Raw genomic sequence first — 27,763 nt, 5'->3', positions numbered from 1 at the left:
TGGTCAGAGGTTAGCAACATGTAAATATCAGTGAAAACATTCAGAAAAGGGATTCATCCTATAAAGAATGACACGTAATAACTTAATCATAAGGTTTATTTTTGTTTTATATTCAGACGGATAGACCAGCTGCTTGTCTTTCAAGTAGGGGAAGCTCTTTTTCAACTTCTCTCTAAGCATGACAGTCTCCAATAAAATAAATACAAAGATGCTAGATTTTACAAAGAAAATGTCAAGAGGATTATAAAATCCTCCATTTGAACACAGAACAACTGAATAAAACTTGAAAAATGCTCTGGCAGTGGTTTTTGTTTCAAGATTGCTGATTTGCTCATTTTAGTGTCATCCAATCATGTGGAAGGTCAGCGGCCAGGCCACTTTCCATCCAATGGGCGATTTCTCCAACGATTGTCTAGTTTGGCTGCAGTGGAAAAACCCACTCTATGCTCCCCCACTGAAGTCAATGGACACTCAGTGTCAACACTGTGTAATGCACTGTGACGCTACCACAATTAATGGGGAAAAAATGATAAAAAAAGATGATTCTCAACAAAAATTGAACACATTCTAGTGCATATTTGTAACCACAATACTTATTTGACCACTTTTGACATCTTAGGAAAAGTTGAAATGACGTGTCTGTGTGCCAGCTGTGTGATGTAGAAATGTGCTTAAATGGCAACATTCTTACTTTTTCTTATGATTTCGAATCTTTTATGACAGGTGTTGGTAACCTTTTTTGGCTGAGAGAGCCATGAAATCTAAATATTTAAAAACATTTTTCTATGAGAGCCATATGATGTTTTACCACTGAATACAACAACCAGTGACTGAGTGCATTTTTATGACAAACAATTCCAGAGTATTTGAAGTAAATGTATTCTCCATAAAACTGAAGCGAACCAATAATCAAGTGTTTATGAGTTTGGTAATAATAAGAAAACCTCAGAAATAAATGATGGACTGAGCAGCAACAAAACAAAACTGGTGAGCCATCACTTTCTGCTTGGATCGTCGCTCAGACTTTGCTGCGTTTGGAATGTTTCTCCGGTTGATAAGCGGCACGTTTGTTGCGATGGTGAGGGAAGGTCGGCATCAGTTCAGGCTCGCAGGCTGCACGGAGAACAGGAATGAGATAAAGGTCTTGGACGAGAAGAAAAGAAAGAGTTTTTACTCACGTAAAGGTTTCTCCTTGAAGTAGGAACTCTCCAAACAATCTTTGGCAGAAGCTCTGGACAAAGAAGACTTTAGGTTTGTTTGGCTTTCAACTTCCTCCTTTTCATTTATTTTACAACTCTGATGGGTCCAGGAATGGAACTTTGGTGCTGTTGCAGCAGCAACCATGTGACAAAAGACACTTAGTTGCTTGGCAACCACTTCAAAAACATTGACAAGGAAGCTTGCTAGCGTTCTTTAGCACCTTCAAGCCCACATGAACCTTCAACACTGCCAGAGAACTTCTAGACGGACTTCAGACTGTAAATTCCAAGCAACACTTAAGAGTGGGGGGGGGGGGGGGGGGGGGGGCGTGGTTAAGAGGCGAGTATATTTACAGCTAGAATTCACCAACTCAAGTATTTCATATATATATATATAAATACTTGACTTTCAGTGAATTCTAGCTATATATATATATATATATATATATATATATATATATATATATATATATATATATATATATATATATATATATATATATATTTTATTATATATATAAATAAAAGAAATACTTGAATTTTAGTGTTCATTTATTTACACATATACACACACACACACAACACTCATTGTTGTACTTGAAAGAACAATGCTTTGTTAAGGGTTGAATTGGCCATCCTCTTTCTATTCTCTGTCACTATTTTTCTAACCATGCTGAACACCCTCTCTGATGATGCATTGCTGTGTGGCACGCACAAAAGTGCTTTCATCAAATGCACGAGAGTGTGGAATCTTCCATCTCTCCCTAGCATGGCCCAAAACTTTGTCCAGTTTACATCTGCTGTGACAACTAGAAACACACGAGCCTCCACCAGGGGGCAGTGTAGCGTACCCAGATGTAAAACCTCTTTTGCACAATCAGCCTTTTCATATAAAGCCATAAAGGAATGGAACGACCTCACAACAAACTTGAAAAGTCTAACAGATTACTCTTCATTCACAATTGAAGTTAAAAAGTGGCTTTGGAGCAATCAAAGCTGCTCACACGGTCACTAAGATGGACATTATGTTTGACACATCAACCTAATGTGTATTATATTTATCCATGAGAGCATTTTTTATTGTAAATTGTGAGGTGTGTCTGTTAAAATCATGGTTGTTTTTACAAATGATGACAGACGTGAACAAAAGCATGTATTGTCTTTGTGTGATGATGTAAATGAGGTGTGGTTGTATTGTATATTAAGTATGTGTCCATGAAAGGGCATTGTTTGACTTTTTTCTTAATACTTGTGTATGATTTTATTGTCATAATTTTATTGCATGATTTTTGTATCCCTTTCATTTAGGTAGCCAGGGACTGCAGATGGAAATGAGCTATAATCTGGTACAGAACATATCTGTCTTTGAGCTTAATGTTTCTGTACATTGTCCCTTCAAATAAAGACTAAACTAAAACCGGTCAATCCTTGCTTCCTGGGGAAGATCTTCCCTGGCAAGCAATTGGTACTCCAGTACTTGTACCCGGAGGCTGGTCAGGTCCAATCGCAGCTGCGGCAGACTTTTTTGTGGGGGGGGGGCGTGGCCTCCAGCTCCGGCTGAATACCGGGAGTTTGTCGGGAGAACATCTCTGTCGGGAGGTTGTTGGGAGAGGCGCTGAATATCGGGATTCTCCCGCTAAAAACGGGAGGGTTGGCAAGTATGATGGTAACGTTGCTTGGATGGCAACATATGTTGCTCCAAAACCTGTATGTACCTTTCAGCATTAATGGCGCCTTCACAGATGTGTAAGTTACCCATGTCTTGGGCACTAATACACCCCCATACCATCACAGATGCTGGCTTTTGAAATTTGCACCTATAACAATCCGGATGGTTCTTTTCCTCTTTGGTCTGGAGGACTTGACGTCCACAGTTTCCAAAAACTATTTGAAATTTGGACTCATCAGACCACAGAACACTTTTCCACTTTGCATCAGTCCATCTTAGATGAGTTCGGGCCCGGCGAAGCCGACGGCATTTCCAGGTGTTGTTGATAAATGGCTTTCGCTTTGCATAGTAGACTTTTAACTTGCACTTACAGATGTAGCGACCAACTGTAGTTACTGACAGTGGTTTTCTGAAGTGTTCCTGAGCCCATGTGGTGATAACCTTTACACACTGATGTCGCTTTTTTTATGCAGTACCGCCTGAGCAATCGAAGGTCTGTAATATCGCTTACGTGCAGTGATTTCTCCAGATTCTCTGAACCTTTTTCATGAGCATTCCTCAACTTTCTCAGTCTTTTTTGCCACTTGTGCCAGCTTTTTTGAAACATGTTGCAGGCATCAAATTCCAAATGAGCTAATATTTGCAAAAAATAAAGTTTTCCAGTTGGAACGTTAAGTATCTTGTCTTTGCAGTCTATTCAATTGAATATAAGTTGAAAAGGATTTGCAAATCATTGTATTCTGTTTTTATTTACCTTTTACACAAGGTGCCAACTTCACTGCTTTTGGGTTTTGTAGGATACAGCAAGTACGAGGCTGACAATGAAGCTAATGGAGTCATCTATTGCGCCCATAAAAACCCTCTAAAAAGCTTCCAACAATACTCCATTTACATGTCATAACCTGCATATTAGGATAGGACAGACTTTTATTTATCCAACAATGGGGAAATTATGTTGTTGCAGTGCAGGTTTTTACATGCAGTTACAGAAGTAAAAAGTCATGAAAAACAAAAAAATTGTAAAAAAAAAAGAAAATTACTACATACTACGCACTAATATGTAAAGATAAAAGATAAAATAAAACAAAAAAACACTAACATCTGTATAGCACACCAAGAAAAAAGATGACAGTGATCACACAAGTGTGTTGTAAAGTCTGTTATATTAACCAAGTAAGAGCAACGTTGCTAATGCTGAGGAACTACTTTTAGCGGTGCTGTAATCAGAGGTAACTCGCTAATGCAGCTATGACATACTAAGCGGGTGAGCTGCTGCATCGCCTCTGAGTTGGTAAAAGTTGATTTGCGATAATAAATCATGCCTCTCACTTGTATAGTAGAAGTTTGTGGCCATGAACCGAGAATTTGGTCAACTTTTGACATTCAACTTCGACCCGGAGATCGCAAGAAAGACACGAAAAGACGATCGTTTGCATCACCTTTTTTACTTTTTCACCTGTGTGAGGATTATGATTAATTCTTCATCTAAATGTGAAGATATCAGTACTATACAGTGTATAGTACTACTATACAGTGTATAGTAGTACTATACACTGTATAGTACTACTATACAGTACTAGTGTGTCGTTAGTGGTGTATGTATGATGCAAGGATTGTCTAACATGTTTCTCACTTAGTAGCTGGCAGGTTAAATGTCATTCAAAAGGGGTAAAATGAAAAATAACACAATATAATCTGTACACACACTATATATGTATATATATATACTGCTGCCCCCGCGACCCGACCTCGGATAAGCAGAAGAAGATGGATGGATGGATATATATATGTATATATATATGCATGTGTATGTATACTGTATATATATACGTATGTGTGGGTATGTATATATATATATATATATATATACATACACATGCATATATACATACACATAAATATATACATACACATACATATATATTCATACACATATATATACACATATATATGTGTGTATATATGTGTATGTATCTATATATATGTATGTGTATCTATATATATATGTGTGTGTGTGTGTGTGTGTGTGTGTATGTGTATATATATATATATATATATATATATATATATATATATATACACATACATACACACACACATACACACAACTATTATATTGTCAAGTGTTGCCAACTTAGGCACTTGTTTGCTATTTTTAGCGAGTAATCATAGCCCTCCCTTACACTTCCAATAATGTCCATATTTGGTCATTCATTTCCTGTGTTTCAATTTCACAATTTCTAATATGGAGTGAAAAGAATGAACAATGTGTCACAATAATACAATTAAAACTACAACGTTAACGCATACATTTTGGCCTGTTATTTTAAAGGTATATGCTAATAGATAGCATGCTAACATGCTAAATAAAAGTACCAAATAGTCCATCATCCATGTCCTTTTATATTATATAATGTATATGATTGCATTCAAAACATAGCTCAGATGTTAACATACTAATCATTAGCATGCTAGCACCAGGCAAGAAAGTACTAAAAGTGCTGAGGCAGTTCTATAACCGTCAAAATTGTATAGTCATAATTTTCCCCCTAATTATTATGTCAGGAGAAAAGTAGAAAAGAAGGGTTATGTGAATGCATCAAATAAGAAATCAAATAAATAAAATAAGTAGAAAATAAGATAAATGACCAGAAATAAGAAGATTCAAGATAGGAAGTCGATGGGAGTATCAAATGACAGTTATAGCATGATAAAAGAAGAAAAAGATCAAAATAAATCCTGTAAGCAATAAATGAGAATACATAAACAACAGAAAATAAAATAAAGAGTAAATATACAAACTAAAAAGTAAAGAACAGAAAGATTCAGCATTAATAATAAAATAAACAATATTGTTACTGCTGAATATGAAAAAGATGTTTGTGCTGTTAAATAATTAATAATTTACTGTCAGATTTAATGCCACAAAATACAAATGTTTATGGATGGTGTGGTGAAAAGTTTACAAACTGCGCAGAAGAACAAAAGTACTTTTGTTTGTGTTTTAAAGTACCAATGATTGTCACATTTTCTGTAAGATTCAGAGCACAATATGAGTCAATATACAGTCGCGATCAAAAGTTTACATACACTTGTAAAGAACATAATGTCATGGCTGTCTTGAGTTTCCAATCATTTCTACAACTCTTATTTTTTTGTGATAGAGTGATTGGAGCATATTCTTGTTGGTCACAAAAAACATTCATGAAGTTTGGTTCTTTTATTAATTTGTTATGGGTCTACTGAACATGTGACCAAATCTGCTGGGTCAAAAGTATACATACAGCAATGTTAATATTTGGTTGATGTCCCTTGGCAAGTTTCACTGCAATAAGGCACTTTTGGTAGCCATCCACAAGCTTCTGGTTGAATTTTTGACCACTCCTCTTGACAAAATTGATGCAGTTCAGCTAAATGTGTTGGTTTTCTGACATGGACTTGTTTCTTCTGCATTGTCCACACGTTTAAACTCAGGACTTTGGGAAGGCCATTCTAAAACCTTAATTCTAGCCTGATTTAGCCATTCATTGACCATTGTTGACGTGTGTTTGGGGTCATTGTCCTGTTGGAACACCCAACTGCGCCCAAGACCCAACCGCCGGGCTGAGGATTTTAGAAAAGGAGGATTACCTCCAAATTCTTCAGGACAACCTAAAATCATCAGGTTGGGTCTTGTGCGCAGTTGGGTGTTCCAACAGGACAATGACCCCAAACACATGTCTAAAGTGGTAAAGGAAAGGCTAAATCAGGCTAGAATGAAGGGTTTAGAACACCCTTCCCAAAGTCCGAATTAAAAGTGTGGACAATGCAGAAGAAACAAGTCCATGTCAGAAAACCAAAAAATGTTAACTGCACCAATTTTGTCAAGAGGAGTGGTCAAAAATTCAACCAGAAGCTTGTAGATGGCTACCAAAAGTGCCTTATTGAAGTGAAACTTGCCAAGGGACATGTAACCAAATATTAACATTGCTGTATGTATACTTTTGACCCAGCAGATTTGGTCACATGTTCAGTAGACCCATAATAAATTCATAAAAGAACCAAACTTCATGAATGTTTTTTGTGACCAACAAGTATGTGCCCCAATCACTCTATCACAAAACAATAAGAGTTGTACAAATGATTGGAAACTCAAGACAGCCATGACATTATGTTCTTTACAATTGTATGTAAACTTTTGATCGCGACTGTATATCAATCAGGTTCAACACACAGCAAAAATGTAAATAGTGAATGTATTTTAGCCGTCATTGGATGTATTTAAGTACTCATGTGTTCTGTACCATATACTGCACATACACTGTAATGGTTGTGTGTGTGTGTGTGTGTGTGTGTGTGTGTGTGTGTGTGTGTGTGTGTGTGTGTGTGTGTGTGTGTGTGTGTGTGTGTGTGTGTGTGTGTGTGTGTGTGTGTGTGTGTGTGTGTGTGTGTGTACCTGCGCTGTGGGTTGTACATGAAAAGCAGGTTGAGCAGTCTGTGTCCCGCTTCAGACAGCCAAGTGAATTTGTTCTTCAGGTTGTTGTAGGGCTGCTTCCTCAAACTGTACTGACCAATGAGAGGCAGCGCAGTAAAGCCCTGTAACACAGCAACGCTTCTTGTTACACCTGAAAAATACAACAACCCTTGAAAAGTGTTTCAATGTATCCCATACAATGTTGTGCAAAATCAAGTTCCTAAGTCACATACAGGAAACATGCAGGAGCATACTTGCCAACCTTGAGACCTCTGAATTCGGGAGATTGGGGGGCGGGGGGGGTTTGAGGTGTGGGGGTGTATATTGTAGCCCGGAAGAGTTAGGGCTGCAAGGGATTCTGGGTATTTGTTCTGTTGTGTTACGGTGCGGATGTTCTCCCGTAATGTGTTTGTCATTCTTGTTTGGTGTGGGTTCACAGTGTGGCGCATATTTGTAACAGTGTTAAAGTTGTTTATACGGCCACTCTCAGTGTGACCTGTATGGCTGTTGATCAAGTATGTCTTGCAGTCACTAACGTGTGTCTGCAGAAGCCTCATACAAGATGTGACTAGGCCGGCACGCTGTTTGTATGGTGAAAAAGCGCACGCGACAACAGGTTGTAGAGGACGCTAAAGGCACGCCCTTAATATTGTTGTCCGGGTGAAAATCGGGAGAAATTCGGGAGAATGGTTGCCCCGGGAGATTTTCGTGAGGAGCACTGAAATTCGGGAGCCTCCCGGAAAAATCGTGAGGGTTGGCAAGTATGTGCAGGAGTGGTTGTCATGTGACCATCTCAAGGTATTCCCAAAAATGGAAGAAAGCTAGCTCATTCTTAAAAGCTCTTTTAGTACCATTACAATTCATTTTAAATCCATTTAACAATGGTTAGGCTTTAATAGTGTGTCACATATTACAGTTCAACTCGTCTTACTTCAGTTAGTCAACGTTCATAGAAAACAAGCTAAGAAAATATCACTAGGAGCTTTTAGCATTAAAATTGTTATGGTAAGTCGGACATGACATATTGGTCTCTATATCAAAAAAGCTAATACATTCAATAAATATCACTTTTTCAATGATTTTACGTCTATATATGTTCTTTCTTCAATTCAAAGTACATTTGTACACTGAAAAGTGTCATATAAGGAATACATTTATCAAAAGACAATTCACCAAATCAGTACTATTTGCATCACCAGGATATAAAATGTATAAATGCAGGGTGAAAATAACCTGAAAATACATATTGTATTCAACAAAGTATCCTGCACATTGATGTGCTTGCATAATTATTTATATTAATTATTAATATATTAATTATATTTATTTAAGATCAATTTAATCTACCACAAACACAGGGAAATAACATTTGTTGTCGGTCTCTACTTCTTAAAATGATCGTTTAAATGTTATATTTTTCACATATTTGTGTTACTCCTACTCCCAACTGTACTTGAATTTCCGTGGTGTTGTCACTCAGTCCTGTTGTCCTAACAAGTGGAATATTCCACAAGTCACATGGTCCACAAGAAGTTGCATCATTCATCAAAAGTTATTTTGAGGTACAATCCTTCTATTTTAACGACAACGGGGGGTTAAAATCTCAGCACAGTCCTGTGAAACTATGGTTTATTAGTTCATCAAATATTACTAATGGTTTATTAGTTTATCAAATATTACTAATGTTTTATTAGTTTATCAAATATTTCTTGTTGTTATAATGTGCTGTTACGTTCAGTCCTGCAACTCAAATGAGTCATTTTCCTCTTAGAAACCTTGTAGAAAATACAATGAAGTTGTCTGAGATCAGATGTGCTAATAGCCATTTTAATATGTGCTTTATCACATTTCTAGTTTAGGTTTATTTTGAGTGTTACAATAAAAAAAACGGCACATATAAAGCCCAATTCTCCCGTTTGCACTTCAGTGTTTTTGCATGCGCTTATTCATATTCTCCCATCCAGCCTGCGGACACGCCCACCTTGCCTAAGTGGTGGACTAAAGAGGCGGACTTTGCCATTGTGTCTTTTTTTCTAGGTTGTGTGCAAAATATGGAACACTTTACAGACACTTGTAAATATCAATGAAATCCATGAAAAAGATAACACTTACCGCATTTTCCGGACTATAAGGCGCACTTAAAATCCTTTTTTTCCCTCAAAACTCGATAGTGCGCCTTATAACCCGGTGCGCCTAATGTACGGAATAATTCTGGTTTTGCTTACCGACCTCGAAGCTATTTTATTTGGTACATGGTGAAATGATAAATGTGACCAGTAGATGGCAGTCAAACATAAGAGATACGTGTAGACTGCAATATGACTCAAGTAAACAACACCAAAATTGTATATGTTCCATTGAAAATATAGAACATTACACACGGCGCTCAAAAATCTATCAAAAAGTTTTAGTACGACTTTGGTAAGCTATGAAGCCGCACCTCTTGATGGATTGTACTGTGCTTCAACATACGAGTATTATTATGGTGTGTGTATAAGGTAAGACATTATCTGGCGTTTTGTTTCGCAATATTATGCGAAAGCAACTTTACTTACCTTCTGGTACCTGCTGATCGGTATTTAGGATCTGCATTAGTCCTGAAAAACTGCGCGCGTCCGCCTTTGTAGTCCGTGTAGTCTTGTTACGGGACATTCATCCTCCGCTGTTGCCATTTCTAATATAAAGTAGTGTAAAGTTCTTACTTATATCTGCCATGAAAGCACTAAAACACACAGGTGTAGTGAGTTTACATTATTCACCCAAGGAACTTTAGTTATTAGAAAGTTCCGGTGGGACGGTTTTTCACGAGACACATTACCGGCGGGTGAGGAGATGCTGCTCCGTTATTGATTGAAGTAAAGTGTGAATGTCATTAAAACAGTTAGCTTCATCTTTCGACACTTCCTCCACTCCCGTCCTTGCACGCTACACCGCTACAACAAAGATGACGGGGAGAAGACGCTGTCGAAGGTGAGCCAAGTAAATAAGACCGCCCATAAAACGGCGCATCCTGAAGCGACTGTCAGAAAGCGGCTTGAAGATGATCTGTAAAACATAATCTATGCAACATTTTGACCAAAGAACCACCATTAAATGTTATGTAGGCCACAAGGAAGTGTTTTACATTTAGAAAAAAATGTAATAATATGACTCCTTTAATGCGCCCTATAATCCGGTAGCTTATAAGCCTTATATATATATAAAAAGATCAAAAACAGACAATTCATCGGCATTGCGCCTTATAATCCAGTGCGCCCTATGGTCCGGAAAATACGGTACATTTGTTTCATTTAGTACTCGTTGGATTTTATTATTGCCAAAGTTGCTCGATTCTCACCGGCCAAATGTTTTCATTCGGTGTCCCCAGTAACTGGACTATTAGGTCCACCTGCTGGATCTCAGATGTTCCAGGAAGTAAGGGTTTGTGGGCCAGCAGCTCTGCCAGGATACAACCCACAGCCCTGTGCGAGAAGAATACGCCATCATCACAAGGTAGTGACGTTTGTCTCGCACGTTACCAGCGAGGTCCGCGTCTCACCACATGTCCAGAGCTGTTGTTTGAGTCTTACTTCCAAGGAGGAGCTCTGGAGCTCTGTACCTGAGGAAGGAAAGGAGAGCCAGAGTTATTAAAGGAGCATTAGTGACAAGATGACACACACGTTGGTCAAGAAGACACTCACCACAAGGTGACCACTCTGGGGGTCATGGGTTGCTGGGGGACGCCATACATGCGAGCCAGTCCAAAGTCAGCTGTGCATAAGAGGAGTGTTTAACATGAGATTTGTTGTTTTAGCAGCGGTATAATAATAATAATAAGCATACGGTATACTGAATTGTTTTCATATCTTGGCATACTTTCGTTTACTTTATATAATGAATTAAAATGTGAGATATTTTCATTCAGTTTTTCTCAGACTGGAAGTCTCTCCAGAGAGTGGTGAGGATGGCGAAAAAGATTATCAGGACTCCTCTTCCTCCTGACCAGAGCTCAGAAAATCTGCAGAGACTCCTCCCACCCCCACCAAGGACTGTTTTCACTGCTGGACTCTAGAAAGAGGTTCCGCAGCCTCCGAAGCAGAACCTCCAGGTTTTGTAACAGCTTCTTCCCTCAGGCCGTAAGACTCTTGAACGCATCATAATAATCCCCTCAATTCCCCCCAAAAATGGATTATCTTGCTGGAATATAAAGACAATAAAACATACATCCATAAACGTGGATGCATATGCAAAAGTGCAATATATTTATTGTACAGTAATATATTTATTTATATCTGCACCTTATTGCTTTTTTATCCTGCACTACCATGAGCTAATGCAACAAAATTTCTTTCTTATCTGTACTGTAAAGTTCAAACTTGAATGACAATAAAAAGGAAGTCCAAGTCTAAGTCTAAGTCTCTATATGGTTCTCAGCATAAATGTTTCCAGTACAATATAGACCAAACTAGGACCCATTACCATTTTTAACGTTTCTAAATGACTGAAGCTGAACATAATTTATAATTCTAATTTTTTAAACGAACACATGAAATTATTCAAATAATTCAGGAACAAGAAAAATTCATGTCATTGTTTGTGTTGCCATTATACTTTTCATAACACTTCTAGCACACAGGATTGCGCAACATAAACAATCTACGATAGAGATTACACGAATTTGGCTTACGATAGAAATTTTGCAGGTGTCTTAATTGAAGCAATCAGAATAGATTTGATATAAAAAAGAAACAAGCAAAGATCCAGATTTCCAGGACCCCCAGCCAGGATTACAGGTGGGGCTTGATGTCGTCATGGGGTCCGGCTGGGCACAACCCGAATATATCCAGATAAAGGGACAGTCAAGGATCAACATTGGCCCATTCACTTGGTGGCGTGAGCTCAAAGACGAGGAGAGATTTCAGACCAATGCTGTCTTGGCTCTGTTCCTGCTTTACTACTAAGTATCTTTCGATCAAATGAAAATGATAATGCTGATGTTAGCTATCTGGAATTTGCGTGGTAGCAATAATTAGCCACTGGCTTGATAGTTCGCAGTTCCACACTGCGACCAGCCATGCAACAAAACTCAAAAGTACCCTATTAAAAAAAAACAATGCGATTACTGCAAACCGCAAATATAAAGTTTGAGTAAAATATGTAGCTTCCGACTGTGGAAAGATCAGTCATACTGAATCATTGTGGTATTATCCTGTTAGTTTGTATGTAGTTTCTGACGATTTACAAAGCTATGCGCTGGTCCTCATGGGAAATGTGGTTTTCCTTCAAGCAGAACACTAACGCTTTGGTCCACTGGCGCTGCCAAAATCAACCAAAACTGAAAATTCATGAGTGGGGCTTTAAGAAGGGGTACCGGGGGGGTGTGCTCCAACTATCGTGGGATCACACTCCTCAGCCTTCTCGGGACATACCTCGGATTCCGGAGGAGCAGTGTGGTTTTCGTCCTGGTCGTGGAACTGTGGACCAGCTCTATACTCTTAGTAAGGTCTTTGAGGGTGCATTGGAGTTTGCACAACCAGTCTAAATGTATTTTGTGGACTTGAAGAAGGCATTCGACCGTTTCCCTCTGGAAGTCTTATGGGGAGTGCTCAGAAAGTAAGGGGTAGCGGACTGATTGTGGTAGTCTGCTCCCTGTTTGATCGGTGTGGGAGCTTGGTCCGCATTTCCAGCAGTAAGTCAAACCCAGTTCCAGTAAGGGTTGGACTCCGCCCTTTGTCACCCATTCTGTTCATAACTTTAATGGGACAGAATTTCTAAGCACAGTCAGGGCATTGAGAGGATCCGGTTTGGTGCCTGCAGGATCAGGTCTCTGCTATTTGCAGATGAAGTGGTCCTGCTGGCGTCATCTGGCCTAGATCTTCATCTTTCACTGGAACGGTTTGCAGCAGAGTGTGAAGTGACTGTGATGAGAATCAACGCTTCCAAATCCAAGGTTCTCTCCTGGAAAAGGGTGGAGTGCCATCTCCGGGTTGGGGAGGAGATCTTGCCCCAAATGGAGGAGTTCAAGTACCTCAGAGTCTTGTTCATGAGTGAGGGAAGAGTGGATTGTGAGATCGACAGGCAGAATGGTGTGGCATCTGCAGTTATGCGGAGCTTGTATCGATTTGTCATGGTGAAGAAAGACTTAAGCTGAAAGGCAAAGCTCTCAATTTAATGGTCGATCTACGTTCTTATCCTCACCTATGGTCATGAGCTTTGGGTTGTGACCGAAAGGACAAGATTACGGATATAAAGCAGCCAAAATTAGTTTCTCCCTTAGAGATAGGGTGAGAAGCTCTGTCATTCGGGAGGAGCTTGAAGGAGAGCCGCTGCTCCTCCACATCGAGAGGAGCCAAATAAGGTGGTTAGGGCATTTGGTCAGGATGCCACCCAGACGCCTCCGTGAGGAGGTGCTTAGGGCTCGTCGGGCCAGTGGAAGGTCATGGGGAAGACCCAGGACACGTAGGGAGATTATGTCTCCTAGCTAGCCTGGGAACGCCTCGGGAGCTGGACAAAGTAGTTGGGGAGAGGAAAGTCTGGGCTTCTCTGCTTAGGCTGCTACCCGACCTTTGATAAGCGGAAGAAGATGGATGGATGGATGGATGGATGGATGGACATTTTTATTCTATCACCCTATCGAGACAAGCATGTTGATGGCATGATATGCAACGACTGATGATATGCAAAAAATATTATTTAATGCTTGTTTATATTGACAAATGTCATGTTTTAGACTGCAAAAAATACAAAAACACCTATTGCGTACAGTGCATCCGGAAAGTATTCACAGCGGTTTTTGCACATTTTGTTATGTTACAGCCTTATTCCAAAATGGAATTAATTAATTTCTGTCCTCAAAATAAAAAAAAAACAATGACTTTTTAATTGTTTTTTTGAATAGGAAATTTTGAAAAATAAAAAACAAAAATCTTGTTAACGTCAGAATTTGCTCAATACTACTGCACCAACGCGTTCCACTCAACCGGATAAAGCTTGAGAGGTGCTGCAAAGAGGAATGGGCGAAACTGCCCAAAGATAGGTGTCCCAAGCTTGTGACATCGTATTCAAAAAGATCTGAGGCTGTAATTGCTGCCAAAAAAAAGGTGTATCAACCAAATATTGAGCAAAGGCTGATTTTTTTAGATTTTATTTTTAATACATTAGCAAAATAAAAATCCACAGAGTCATTATGGTGGGGTATTGTCTGTAGAATTTTGAGGACACAAATTTAAATAAGGCTGTAACATAACAAAATGTGGAAAAAGTGAAGTGCTGTGAATATTTTCCAGATGCACTGTGTGTCTAGCTTGTGTGCTATTGTGTGCTTAGCTGTTGTGGAGCTGTTGTAACTAGTAGACTATAGCCTACCATGTTTACCTTTTGTAAATCCATCCATCCATCCATCCATCCATCTTCTTCCGCTTATCCGAGGTCGGGTCGCGGGGGCAGCAGCCTAAGCAGGGAAGCCCAGACTTCCCTCTCCCCAGCCACTTCGTCCAGCTCCTCCCGGGGGATCCCGAGGCGTTCCCAGGCCAGCCGGGAGACATAGTCTTCCCAACGTGTCCTGGGTCTTCCCCGTGGCCTCCTACCGGTCGGACGTGCCCTAAACACCTCCCTAGGGAGACGTTCGGGTGGCATCCTGACCAGATGCCCGAACCACCTCATCTGGCTCCTCTCGATGTGGAGGAGCAGCGGCTTTACTTTGAGCTCCCCCCGGATGACAGAGCTTCTGACCCTATCTCTTCTATCGGTTCGCAGCTGAGTGTGAAGCGACTGGGATAAGAATCAGCACCTCCAAGTCCGAGTCCATGGTTCTCGCCCGGAAAAGGGTGGAGTGCCATCTCCGGGTTGGGGGGGAGATCTTGCCCCAAGTGGAGGAGTTCAAGTACCTCTGAGTCTTGTTCACGAGTGAGGGAAGAGTGGATCGTGAGATCGACAGGCGGATCGGTGCGGCGTCTTCAGTAATGCGGACGCTGTATCGATCCGTTGTGGTGAAGAAGGAGCTGAGCCGGAAGGCAAAGCTCTCGATTTACCGGTCGATCTACGTTCCCATCCTCACCTATGGTCATGAGCTTTGGGTTATGACCGAAAGGACAAGATCACGGGTACAAGCGGCCGAAATGAGTTTCCTGCGCCGGGTGGCGGGGCTCTCCCTTTTGTAAATGACTTGACTAAAATACAAGAAAAGACCAACCATGTGTGCTTATTGGAGGACATTTATGTGTTAACTGGCTGTCCACACATTTGACATGCAAGCACATACAATACGATACTGATATTCAATATCAATACTGGTTCTGCACACCCTTATAATAAACCGCAATATGGAATTTAGACAACTTCTCCCCTACGTGCAGTAATGCTAACCTGCCACAGTAAAAAGTAGGGTTGTCATGATGCCAGAATTTCAGTAGTCGATTTGATACCTAATTTCCACAATTGCTGATACTTAAATACAATAAAATTAAAAAAACTGAACCCATGTACTTTTAAATTCACTACTTATTTGTAAAGTTTCAAAGTGTCAAGTAAAGTAAATTGCAATATCTGCTGTTAAGAGTTAACAACACATAAAAACTATAACCTTCCAGTACATCAAAACAAACAGTACTGTGCTTATATACATACATACATACATACATACATACATACATACATACATACATACATACATATATATATACACATACATATCAATCAATCAATCAATCAATGTTTATTTATATAGCCCTAAATCACAATATATATATATATATACACACTCATAAATAACAATAGTCAACTATTTTACATTGTATACATATTCATTTAGGCCACACGTTGCCTTCCTGGTGAAATAAGTAATGCAGTGGTGTTCAAAGTGTTGCCTGACGACAGAAAAGTGTGTCTAAGCAGTGTTTTCTTAACACTTAATGAAGTGATAAAGGTTTGGTTGCATGCTCCTGGAGGTTTTTCTGCTTACTGTGGTAATGAACACTACCTGGGCCTGTGGTGGCGGATCTCCATTCTCACTCGCGCGGCGAATACTTTCGAGACCGCTTGTATTTGATTAGCAAACAAATGCATTAGGCAAGATACAACTTGTTTATGAGCGAAGGCCAAACAGAAGATCCAAATCCGCATTCGTGACAGACTACCATGAATAATTAAAAGTATGGAAACATAGAATTATTTTTTTTCCCGGTGCTGACTCAGTGCTCACGTGTCGAGAATTAACACGTCTTGCCGAGAAAAAAGTAGGTATGCATGTATTTTTTGCGTGTTGGTATCGAAGTATTTACATTTTTGACAAACCTAGTTTAAAATACTCCTGAAACACAGCAGATTGCTAGACACTTTTTAAAAAATATATATTACTGTATATACCATTTTAATATCTATCCAAATTTTTTAAAGCCAACGTGGACAGTGAGGCAAAAAGTTTACTCACCCGCAGGTGGAGACCTTTACCATGGCCAAAAACAAAAAAAGAAGAAGCACCACATCTTCTGGCTCATAAAGATAAACATATTGCAATAAGTGTAGTAGAGTTGCAGTGTTGACTCAAACGTATAGAAATAAATTATTTAAATGACAATTTACTTCAAGAGTCTGAAGCAAGTAATCCTTAAAGAGGTTTGGTCTGACTCACCGATCTTAACGCAGCCTTTGTCTGTCATCAGCAAATTAGACACCTTCAGGTCCCTGATAAGAAGATTAGAGGAATACAATGTGTATTGTTGCCTTACATGGACACTTCAAACGGGTTTAACCTCAGCATGATGTTGTTTGCTAACAATGTCAAAGCTGCAATAGTTGTTATTAAACTAAAGTCTGGACATATAACGTACGCATACTATTTGATATACCGTACGTATATTGCAAATTATTTATTATTGATAAATAATTAAAATCTAGAACTACTGTACCTTGGCACGTTTGGTCTTTAGTGCAATGTTTCTAGCTGCTACCATGTTAACTGTCAGCAATTGTAGCTATTTCACTCATGTCCAAATGCAAATATGCATGGCATGCTGTACAGTAGGGACAGTATAGTACTACGTTGGCACTTTTGGTCCTTGGGGCTATCTTGCTTGGTGTTACCATGTAACTGCTAGCATGCTTATATTTTACTCATGTCTAAATGCAAATATATGCATGGGGTGCGGGGTGAATTTATTTAGTATTTAAAGTGGCCCTATTATGCAAAACCAGCTTTTCTAACCTGTTTGTACCTGCTTTTGTGTATTTGGGATCCACATAAGTACTGAAAATGTGAAATCAAACCATGGAGGCATGGCGGAGACATTTAAAAAAAATCTTGCTGTTTTCCAAATACACACACACATATATATATATATATATATATATATATATATATATATATATATATATATATATATATATATATATATATATATATATATATATATATATATATATATATATATATACATACATACATACATACATACATACATACATACATACATACATACATACATACATACATACATACATACATACATACATACATACATACATACATACACATACACATATACATATATATATATATATATATATATATATATATATATATATATATATATATATATATATATACAGTACAGGCCAAAAGTTTGGACACACCTTCTCATTCAGTGCGTTTTCTTAATTTTTATGACTATTTACATTGTAGATTGTCACTGAAGGCATCAAAACTATGAATGAACACTTGTGGAGTTATGTACTTAACAAAAAAAGGTGAAATAACTGAAAACATGTTTTATATTCTACTTTCTTCAAAATAGCCACCCTTTGCTCTGATTACTTTTTCACACACTCTTGGCATTCAGGTAGTCACCTGAAATGGTTTTCACTTCACAGGTGTGCTTGAAGCTCATCAGAGCAAAGGGTATATTTAAAACATATAATTACATTTCTTCATAATTTGTTGTGTAAACATGGTCTTTTTATTGAATATATTATATATTCTTATTTGTATTACTCTATTCATTTTTATTGTCCAGACTTTTGGGACACCCTGTTTAGCTTTAGATGTGTCTACATTAACACATCAGCAAATTAAAATGCTGTGTGTGTGTTTGTGTGCGTGCATGAATGAATGTGTCTGATAACCCTCTTCTCACTTATCAAACTGATCATTCTCATGGTATAAAATGTTCACAATACTAGATTACAAATTGTATTTTCATGTTCATGTACACTCATAGCAGAAGTGACATCACAACAGGAAAAATAATAAAAACATTTTAGTGTTGATCGTCAGAGAGGTATCAATAAATGTATGTAGTTCATATTTGGTGGCTAAAGAGTTAGTGAGACCAAAGTAAATTTTCATCCAAACAGGAATAATCTGCATTTTGAAGAGGAAAAAGGGGAGCATTCACCTATGAATGATGAACGTGTGATGGAGGTACCCCAAACCTCTTAACAACTGCAAGATGATACATTTCACCTGGAAACACAAAACAAGCAAAGGAATTGACAAGCGAGAATGCAATGGTGCAAGTCCAGTAGGTGTCTGTACCCTACCTGAGCTTCAGTGAAAGGTGTCTGCATGTTATCCAGCAGGCTAGCCAGGTCCTGCTCACAGTAACTCATCACCAGAAACAGACTGGACAGTAAACCAACAATTACACACTGCTTCAACACAACATTAAATACACTCAAACTTTCATCTTTTTTCATTTTGCAAGCACAGGCAGGATTGCAAGAATAGACAATGAAGGTGAAGGTAAAAAAATGAGGAGTGTCCTGACCAGATATCTAGATCCCTAGATTATTGTTGTAAAATGTTTTTAATCACATTGTTTACTTTCAAACGTCCATTAAAGATTTGATTCATGTATGATGGCTCAGGTGTGGTTCACTACAATGGGGCTAGTCGAACAGCTGCTGATGGTGAGGCAAGCAAGGATTACTGTTAAAAGAAATGTGGCAATAGTCTACATTGAAACACTTCACATACCAGACTGCCGGGTAAGAATACACTTCCAGGTCAGAGGTGACTATGACGTAATATATGCGCGTCTGCCATTTTACGCGCATGCGTACTTGGTCGCGTTGCGCCGGCGGAGGGGGGAGGGGATTCTTAAACGATGGCATTGTGTGCATGTAGACAGGGATAAGGTTAGGTGGGTTGTATCCTGTATAGCCTTAGTATAGAGGCAGCCTTAGTCATCAATTCTTAAATTTAGCTTTAGGTATTTTTAGGCATGTGCTTACTAACAAAGATGACTCATTCATTCATTATCATAAATATTTATTAATACTGTAACTATGCTGCTCATTCGGCTATTACAAAAATAAAAATAACCATTAAACTTTTGTCAATTTAAAAGCAAGGACAGGCAAAGAGCTAAAAAAACAATGTATCATTTTTTCATGTAAAGAAGGACAATTAAAATAGCAGCAACAAAAACAAACAACGCCAAAACTATCTAACTTCTCGAAAAAGAAAAACATTTTGTGATGATGTGTTTAAAAAGCTGCACACTGGTATATTATTGATCAACTCCAGGCATGTTTAGCAATCTAATAGACTCAATATAGAATTGTATCATTGGTTAATTCTTAATATTTCAGCTATCTAATAGTGTGTATGTTTAATCTTTAATGATAGCAGTGCATTGGTGCCTAAAATTTTGTGTGTGTGTGCAACATTTGCATAAAGCAAAACAAATTATATTGTCCCATGTTGATAGTATTAATGAACTTGAAAATTATCCGGCTGAGGTACACTTATTAAAAATAAAAAATATAAAAAAAACTGCGATTAACTGTGGTTAAGTACAAGTTAACTATAAACAAAATGCAAAAAATCAGAATCAAATATTTTAATGTGACAGTCCTTGTCTGCTTTTCTGACCTCTCCAGATGACTGCCCACAACCACCTCCTTCAGCTCCACGATGTTCGGATGTCTGAGCCGCAGCAACAGGGTGATCTCTCTTAGGCTGCTGATGGGGATGCCTGACACAGAGAAACATCAGCAGGTTCTTCAGTTCAAATCTAATTTGATGCTTTTATTGCCATTTTTAATGCCACTTAAAAGTGAAATATATTTGTATGCCGCTTTTTCTCGAGAGACTCAAAGCGCTTCACATAGTGAAACCCATTTCCTACATCTTTTAAGCTACATTTAAACCAGTGTGGGTGGCACTGGGAACAGGTGAGTAAAATGTCTTGTCCAAGGACACAATGGCAGTGACTAGGATGACGGAAATGGGAATCGAACCTGCAACCCTCAAGCTGCTGGCACGGTCGCTCTACAAACCGAGCCACAACTCTCAAATTTAATGGCCATTTTCGATTGCATATCGTTATTATTTACAGTACACTCAAAAGCTTACAATTGTGTGTACACACACTATTGTAAGCTTTTGACAATGATAATATTGAATAGTTGAAAAGTTTACATTAAAGGCCTACTGAAACCCACTACTACCGACCACGCAGTCTGATAGTTTATACATCAATGATGAAATCTTAACATTGCAACACATGCCAAAATTCATTTCAGTCGGCCTTTAACTGTTATCTAGCTAATTAGAATTGGCTCTCAAGACTGTTTTATCTGAGAATGTATTTTTATCTATTTATTTTTCTGTAGTAGCATCCGGTGTTCTGACTTCAAGCACCTGCCGTAGACAATAGCCAATTTAAAAGGTTTTGCCAGTCAATCATCAAACTGTACATTCAATCAAAATGATTAAAGGGGAACTGCACTCACGCCTTCTGAATAAACATCCAATTCCCAGAAGTGATTTTTTTATTTTATCTCTTTAAAACATTTTGTAGAAATGCATATCCTCTGAAAGTATGACTTATAGCCAGAAACTGGAGAATACGTTTTTTAATCAAGATACAATTTAAAAAAAATATTTAAAAGGTTTTATGGAATAATAAAATAACATCATACTAGAAATGCAAATGATACATGTGTTTAAACATTTTAGAAATAGACATGTCATGAAATTATATTTGGAAAACTGCTAATAAGCCCTTTAATGCATTAAAAATAGGAGGCAGCGCTTTTCTTGCTTCCTCTTGGATCCAGTTTGAAAGCCAGAGCCGAAGAAAAGAAACAGACAGACGTAGCCATTTATCAATGACCGCAACATTCTTAAGTTCATTTTCATTCATTGTTTGATTGATTGACCTATTGACTATCGGCCAAGTCCTACAATTGTATTATATATTATATTGCTTTTTAATGCCATTTAAGGCCTTAATTTTTGCAAAATCCATTCGACTTGAGATGCTTTTTGCCCCGCAAAAACCCTGAAACACAAGAAAACATCCTAAACACAGGTTATTTTTATGCGAGTATGAAAGCTTGTGTAATCTGATTGACACGTGAAAAGTCCAGGGTGTACCTCTCGCAGGGCTGCCCCGCCCTAAACGCAGAACATGCGCTGTGCGTAGGGCCCCGCAATCTGTGGGGGGCCCTGTATTGCGTGACGAAGCGCATGTAAAACGCTTCATACAAAATTATACCACAAAAGTATTCCTAGCCGCTTCACACTTAGTCACTGATAAGCATATAATGGCACATTTTCCCAATTAATTCCTGCGGCTCTTGTGACGCAATGGACTAAAGCAGTGTTTCTCAAACTTTTTTCACCAAGTACCACTTCAGAAAAAACTTGGCTCTCCAAGTACCACCATAATGACGCACATTAAAATACAGTAGCATAGTAAGCCTAAGGGTTATTAAAAACAAGGCAGAGGTTTTATTTAACAAGTATTTGTAATACTTTAGACCACTGTAACATTATACAGTTTAAATATAGGAAAATGTGACTGTACTTTAATCAAGTTATTCTTTGGTGTACCACCAGTTTGAGAATCACTGGAATAGAGCCTGTTTTGCAGGTTGACAAATGTATGTTTTAATGATGTGAAAATCTTTATTTTTCAGTTTAAAAAATTATTACTGAACAGTTTATGAATTCATTTGAGTACAAAACATGCATCAAATTAAATTCAAATTTCAATAAAAAAAAGTATAAAAATCGTTACACTTAAAAAAGTGTGAAAAAATGTGTAAAGGAAAGGGGGGCCTCCAAATAAAATTCTGCTTTGGGCCCCAATTTAGCCCGAGGCTGCTCTGACAGACTGGGATAGACTCCAGCTCACCCGCAGCCCCTAAATAAAATGTATGGATATAAACGCACCGTCTTTCTCTTTATCCATCCGAACTTTCTTCAGAGCTACAATTTCATCAGACTTGGTGTCCCGAGCACGGTCTGCAGGAAGAAGAAGAATTATTTTATGTATCAACCAGCTGCATCTCTTTTCTCTCTCGTGTAAACCACTTACACACAATGCCGTAGGTTCCTTCCCCGATCCGGTTGAGCTTTTCAAACTCTCGGACACTTCGGCAGCTCCCAAACTGGAAGAAGAGGGAAAGAGAACATTTTTGTATCTTTAAAGACAAAAGAGGCTTTAATACGGTGGCCGGCAGGAACCAAATAAAATGGCACTCAAGTAATTGTGTTTTTATTCCAATTCAACATACTATATAAAGACTTCTAAATACATTATTACTACGAACCATTTATTAAAATTGTATATAAATGCCAGTCAACAAGATACCCCTAATCTGGGGAATATCAGTGTTTCGGAAAACATCAAAGAGGAAATGGATCAGTTTACACGACAGAATGACATCATCATTGCAGGGCTACGCATAAATCCTCAATCCTATGCAAGAGCAGTTGCCAACAGAGAACCAGACGACATGGACGCTGCTTCAACAGAACAACAAGTGGTCAACTTTCTGCAATCAAAGGGAATTTGATGTTGATATTAATATCATTGATGCGTGCATTTCACTGAACAGAGACAAGAGGCAACAACACTACGCCAGTCATCATCATAAATGATAAATAAATGGGTTATACTTCTATAGCGCTTTTCTACCTTCAAGGTACTCAAAGCGCTTTGACAGTATTACCACATTCACCCATTCACACACACATTCACACACTGATGGCGGGAGCTGCCATGCAAGGCGCTAACCAGCAGCCATCAGGAGCAAGGGTGAAGTGTCTTGCCCAAGGACACAACGGCCGTGACTAGGATGGTAGAAGGTGGGGATTGAACCCCAGTAACCAGCAACCCTCCGATTGCTGGCACGGCCACTCTACCAACTTCGCCACGCCGTCCCCATCATGAAGCTTGCCAACTGGAAATCCAAAATTACATTGCTGACACGGGAAAACGCTAAAGGGTACAAGTGTGTAAATAAACGAGCACCTTCCTAAACGCAATGCTGTAATCGCCATGAAAGCACGCGACTTGAGAAAACGGGGGGAAAATTCAGGGAACTTGGAGCGACAACTGCAAAATCCTCAAAGTGAATGGAGGTCCAGAAGCAAAAGTACTAATTTTTAAAGACCTCCAACATCTGGACAATGATTGAAACTCCCAGAGCAACTACAACAACAATAATAGAGTCTGACGAAAAACAAACATCGATATTCAACTACAAAATTACCAAGCTACAAAGGGATTACCAAACACAAAGATCATTATTCAGGTGAAAGGAAAGTCAAACACAAATACAAATAGACGGAGGAGTTATTAAAAGGCACTAAATGGTCCCTAGTGTGTGAATGTGAGTGTGAATGTTGTCTGTCTATCTGTGTTGGCCCTGTGATGAGGTGGCGACTTGTCCAGGGTGTACCCCGCCTTCCGCTCGAATGCAGCTGGGATAGGTTCCAGCACCCCCAGCAAACCCCAAAAGGGACAAGCGGTAGAAAATGGATGGATGGATATTAAAAGGGTAAAATAAAACACATCTCATGTATAAAATATACAACATAAAGTAGCAAGAAACATGTCAATAAGGACTAAAGCAAAACATGTTCTGGACCAAAAATCACTCCATATTCTATTCTGTATTTAAATATAACCTTAGAGGACAATTTAATTTAAAAAATGTGCATGCACGTATGACACTTAGGACCTTTAGCATATCAGTATGTGGAATAAATTACGGAATGGATTAAGGAAAGAAATCGAACAAAGCACTAATTTGATTAAGTTTAAGACACTGTTTAAACTACAAGTGTTCACAAAGTACAAAGAAGAATTATGACAAACCTTTTTACCGTTTTTTTTTTTTAAAGAGATAATCTCATAAATGGATGACTGCGTGGGTTCCCTCCGGGTACTCCGGCTTCTTCCCACCTCCAAAGACATGCACCTGGGGATAGGTTGATTGGCAACACTAAATTGGCCCTAGTGTGTGAATGCAGTGTTTCCCACACATTCATTTATTTGTGGCGGCCCGCCACGAAAGAACTACGTCCGCCACAAATAAAAATAAAAATAAATAAAATATATATATTTTTTTTATATTCCTGTCCAGCTTCTCAGGCAAATCATATAGTTGATGTAGATGCCCATATAGGCTGTTCAGATTTACTTTACAAAAGAGAAGTGTAGGATACTTCTCTTGTTGCCTTATTTGTATTTGACCACTACTGTTTTCTGTTTATTTGTTACTGACTGTGGCAGGACACCTCTGCCTCTGTTTCACTTTATGTTGCTGGTAAATAATATGGTTGTAGTAGTAGGCTAAAGTTAAATTATTTAGTATGCACTAATTAAAGGGGCAGAGCTTTAAGAGACATTTTAGCTTTTATATTTTATAAGATATATTTTTTGTAAGAACCACAATTAATAAATATATTTCAGTGAATAACTTATTGTTCAAATCTGTATATAAATATGTACATAAAGTGTTGTAATTATATTGTAAAATGGATGGATGGATGGATGGATGGAATTTTAAAACAAAACTGTTATTATTAATTAGTAAGTATACATTTTTTTAGCCTTTTTAGAGAAAATCATATCATTGTAGTAAATTATGCAAATTACCCGATGATGTCACGGTGACCATGCCAATAGCCACGCCCATAGCCACGCCCCCACCGCCACAGGTATCTTGGCAGTTTATGGGAAACACTGGAATGTGAGTGTGAATGTTGTCTGTCTATCCGTGTTGGCCCTGTGATGAGGTGGCGACTTGTCCGGGGCGTACCCCGCCTTCCGCCCGAATGCTGCTGAGATAGGCTCCAGCACCCCCCGCCACCCCGAAAGGGACAAGCGGTAGAAAATGGATGGATGGACAATTCATTTCAAAATCTACCAACCCAATACCAATTTACAATTAAATACCAACAGGTTGGCGTTTATAAAGAAGGAATCTTTAAATGAACCAAATCAGTCTCGATATCAATCAATTTTCTACCGTTTGTTCTTTTTGGGGTATCCTATTATTCAAATGTGATTAAAAAGTTGCGATAATCTTATCATACATACATATATATACATACATGTATATACATGTTTTACCTACCAACTTCTTTAAGAATGTTTTTGACTGCCTATCAACAGACGTATTGCAAATAGTTAATAATTCTATTCAATCGGGCAATTTCCCAAAGGCTTTCAAAACTGCAGTCATTAAACCTCTTCTAAAAAAGCGGAGCCTAGATGCCTCTGTTATCAACAACTACAGACCAATTTCAAATCTACCATTCATAAGTAAAATAATTGAGAAAGTTGTCCTCCAACAACTAAATCACTTCTTGGCTTCTACTGGCTGCCACAACAACTTCCAGTCAGGATTTCGACCTCTTCATAGCACAGAGACGGCCCTTCTTAAAGTTATAAATGACATCCGTCTAAACACAGACTCTGGCAAAACTTCAGTATTAATGCTATTGGACCTCAGTGCTGCATTTGACACTGTCGACCACTCAATACTTTTGGACAGGTTGGAAAACTGGGTGGGGATCTCAGGCACAGTTTTAAGCTGGTTCAAGTCATATCTACAAGATAGGAACTATTTTGTTTCCATTGGTGACTTTGTATCAGAACCAACCAACGTAACGTGTGGAGTCCCCCAAGGTTCAATCTTGGGGCCGACTTTATATAACATCTATATGCTCCCACTAGGACAAATCATGCAAAATAATAACATTGACCATCATTGCTAGGCCGATGACACCCAAATCTATGTAGCGCTATCACCCCATAGATCTTCTGTGCCAGTGCATTGAGCAAGTCAAACACTGGATGTGCCAAAATTTCCTACAACTAAATGAAGATAAAACTGAGATAATTGTATTTGGTGCTAAAAAAGAAAGGTTTAAAGTCGTCCAACACCTTCAATCACTGTCCCTGAAAACCTCAAATAAAGCCAGAAATCTTGGGGTTATTATAGATTCTGATTTACATTTCGACAGTCACATCAAATCAGTAACAAAATCGGCCTACTATAACCTCAAAAATGTAAAAAGACTTAGAGGGCTCATGTCAGCTCAAGACTTGGAAAAACTTCTACATGCCTTTATTACCAGTAGGCTAGACTATTGTAATGGTCTCCTTGCAGGTCTTCCCAAAAAAACTGTCAGGCAGCTACAGCTTGTTCAGAACGCTGCTGCTAGAGTTCTAACAAAGACCAAAAAATGTGAGCACATTACACCAATTCTTAAATCCTTACATTGGCTCCCTGTACATCAGAGAATTGATTTAAAAATCATCCTGCTCACATATAAATCACTACATGGTCTAGGGCCGAAGCATATTACTGATATGCTCCCACTATATAAGCCCTCTAGATCACTAAGATCTCCTGAGACCAATCTGTTAGCGGTTCCCAGAGTAAACTCAAATCAAGGGAGAGCATCATTCAGTCACTATGCAACAAATAGCTGGAATAAACTTTCTGAAGATGTCAGACTCTCCCCAACTCTGACTACTTTTAAAACTAGACTGAAGACTTTTATGTTCACCTTAGCTTTCAGCTAAATCTTTTAACGTCCGCACTGTTTTTATTTTTATTGTCTGCATTTTGATTTTGCTTTTATTTTCTTTCATTTCACTTTGTTGTCTGTGAAGCACTTTGAGCCTGCCTTGTGTATGAAAAGCGCTATACAAATAAAGTTGCCTTGCCTTACCTACATACATACATACAAACATACGTACATACATACTGTATATAAATACATATATATACAGTATATACATATAGACATACATAAATACATACATACATACATATATACATAGGTCAAGACCAACATTATACGACCAATGTGAAATCCTCAGATAAACTAACTATAATGTAAATATGTAGTTGGTTATCTACTAGTAACTTACCCTATCATTGTTAGGCACTGTAAATACTTTGTTCTTCATGGATTTGAGCTTTATTGGCTTCGGTTCTTCCTCTCCTGCGACGTCCATTCTACACCGACGGGACTGTCAACAACGACAGAGAATATAGTTGAGATGTTGGCCTTTTGAAAGCTAAACAACAGTACAAGCTAATGAAACTAGGGTGCCGCCATTGTTGTTTACAGCAAAGCAGCGGGACAACTAAAAACTTTCCCAGAGTTACAAGTCACTGCCAGATCTTCTTCTTTGGTTTGCTGGC

General features: G+C 38.5%; 1 protein-coding gene across 1 annotated transcript; it reads right to left on the bottom strand.

Moving 5' to 3' along the window:
• Positions 1 to 86: 86 nt before the first annotated feature.
• cdk10 (cyclin dependent kinase 10) lies at positions 87 to 27,763 on the bottom strand. Its single transcript, XM_062022410.1, has 13 exons — positions 27,487 to 27,763; positions 22,627 to 22,699; positions 22,482 to 22,553; positions 20,172 to 20,274; positions 18,836 to 18,917; positions 18,691 to 18,758; positions 16,929 to 16,981; positions 11,002 to 11,071; positions 10,860 to 10,919; positions 10,659 to 10,782; positions 7,304 to 7,443; positions 1,179 to 1,231; positions 87 to 1,113 (listed from the first exon to the last, which is right to left on the bottom strand). The coding sequence occupies exons 1-13, from the start codon at positions 27,571 to 27,573 to the stop codon at positions 1,019 to 1,021; spliced, it is 1,080 nt and encodes a 359-aa protein (XP_061878394.1). The 5' UTR covers positions 27,574 to 27,763; the 3' UTR covers positions 87 to 1,018.

The sequence above is a fragment of the Entelurus aequoreus genome, linkage group LG16, assembly GCF_033978785.1.
Source record: "Entelurus aequoreus isolate RoL-2023_Sb linkage group LG16, RoL_Eaeq_v1.1, whole genome shotgun sequence".
NCBI lineage: Eukaryota > Metazoa > Chordata > Actinopteri > Syngnathiformes > Syngnathidae > Entelurus > Entelurus aequoreus.
This window is presented reverse-complemented; position numbering and strand designations above follow the sequence as displayed.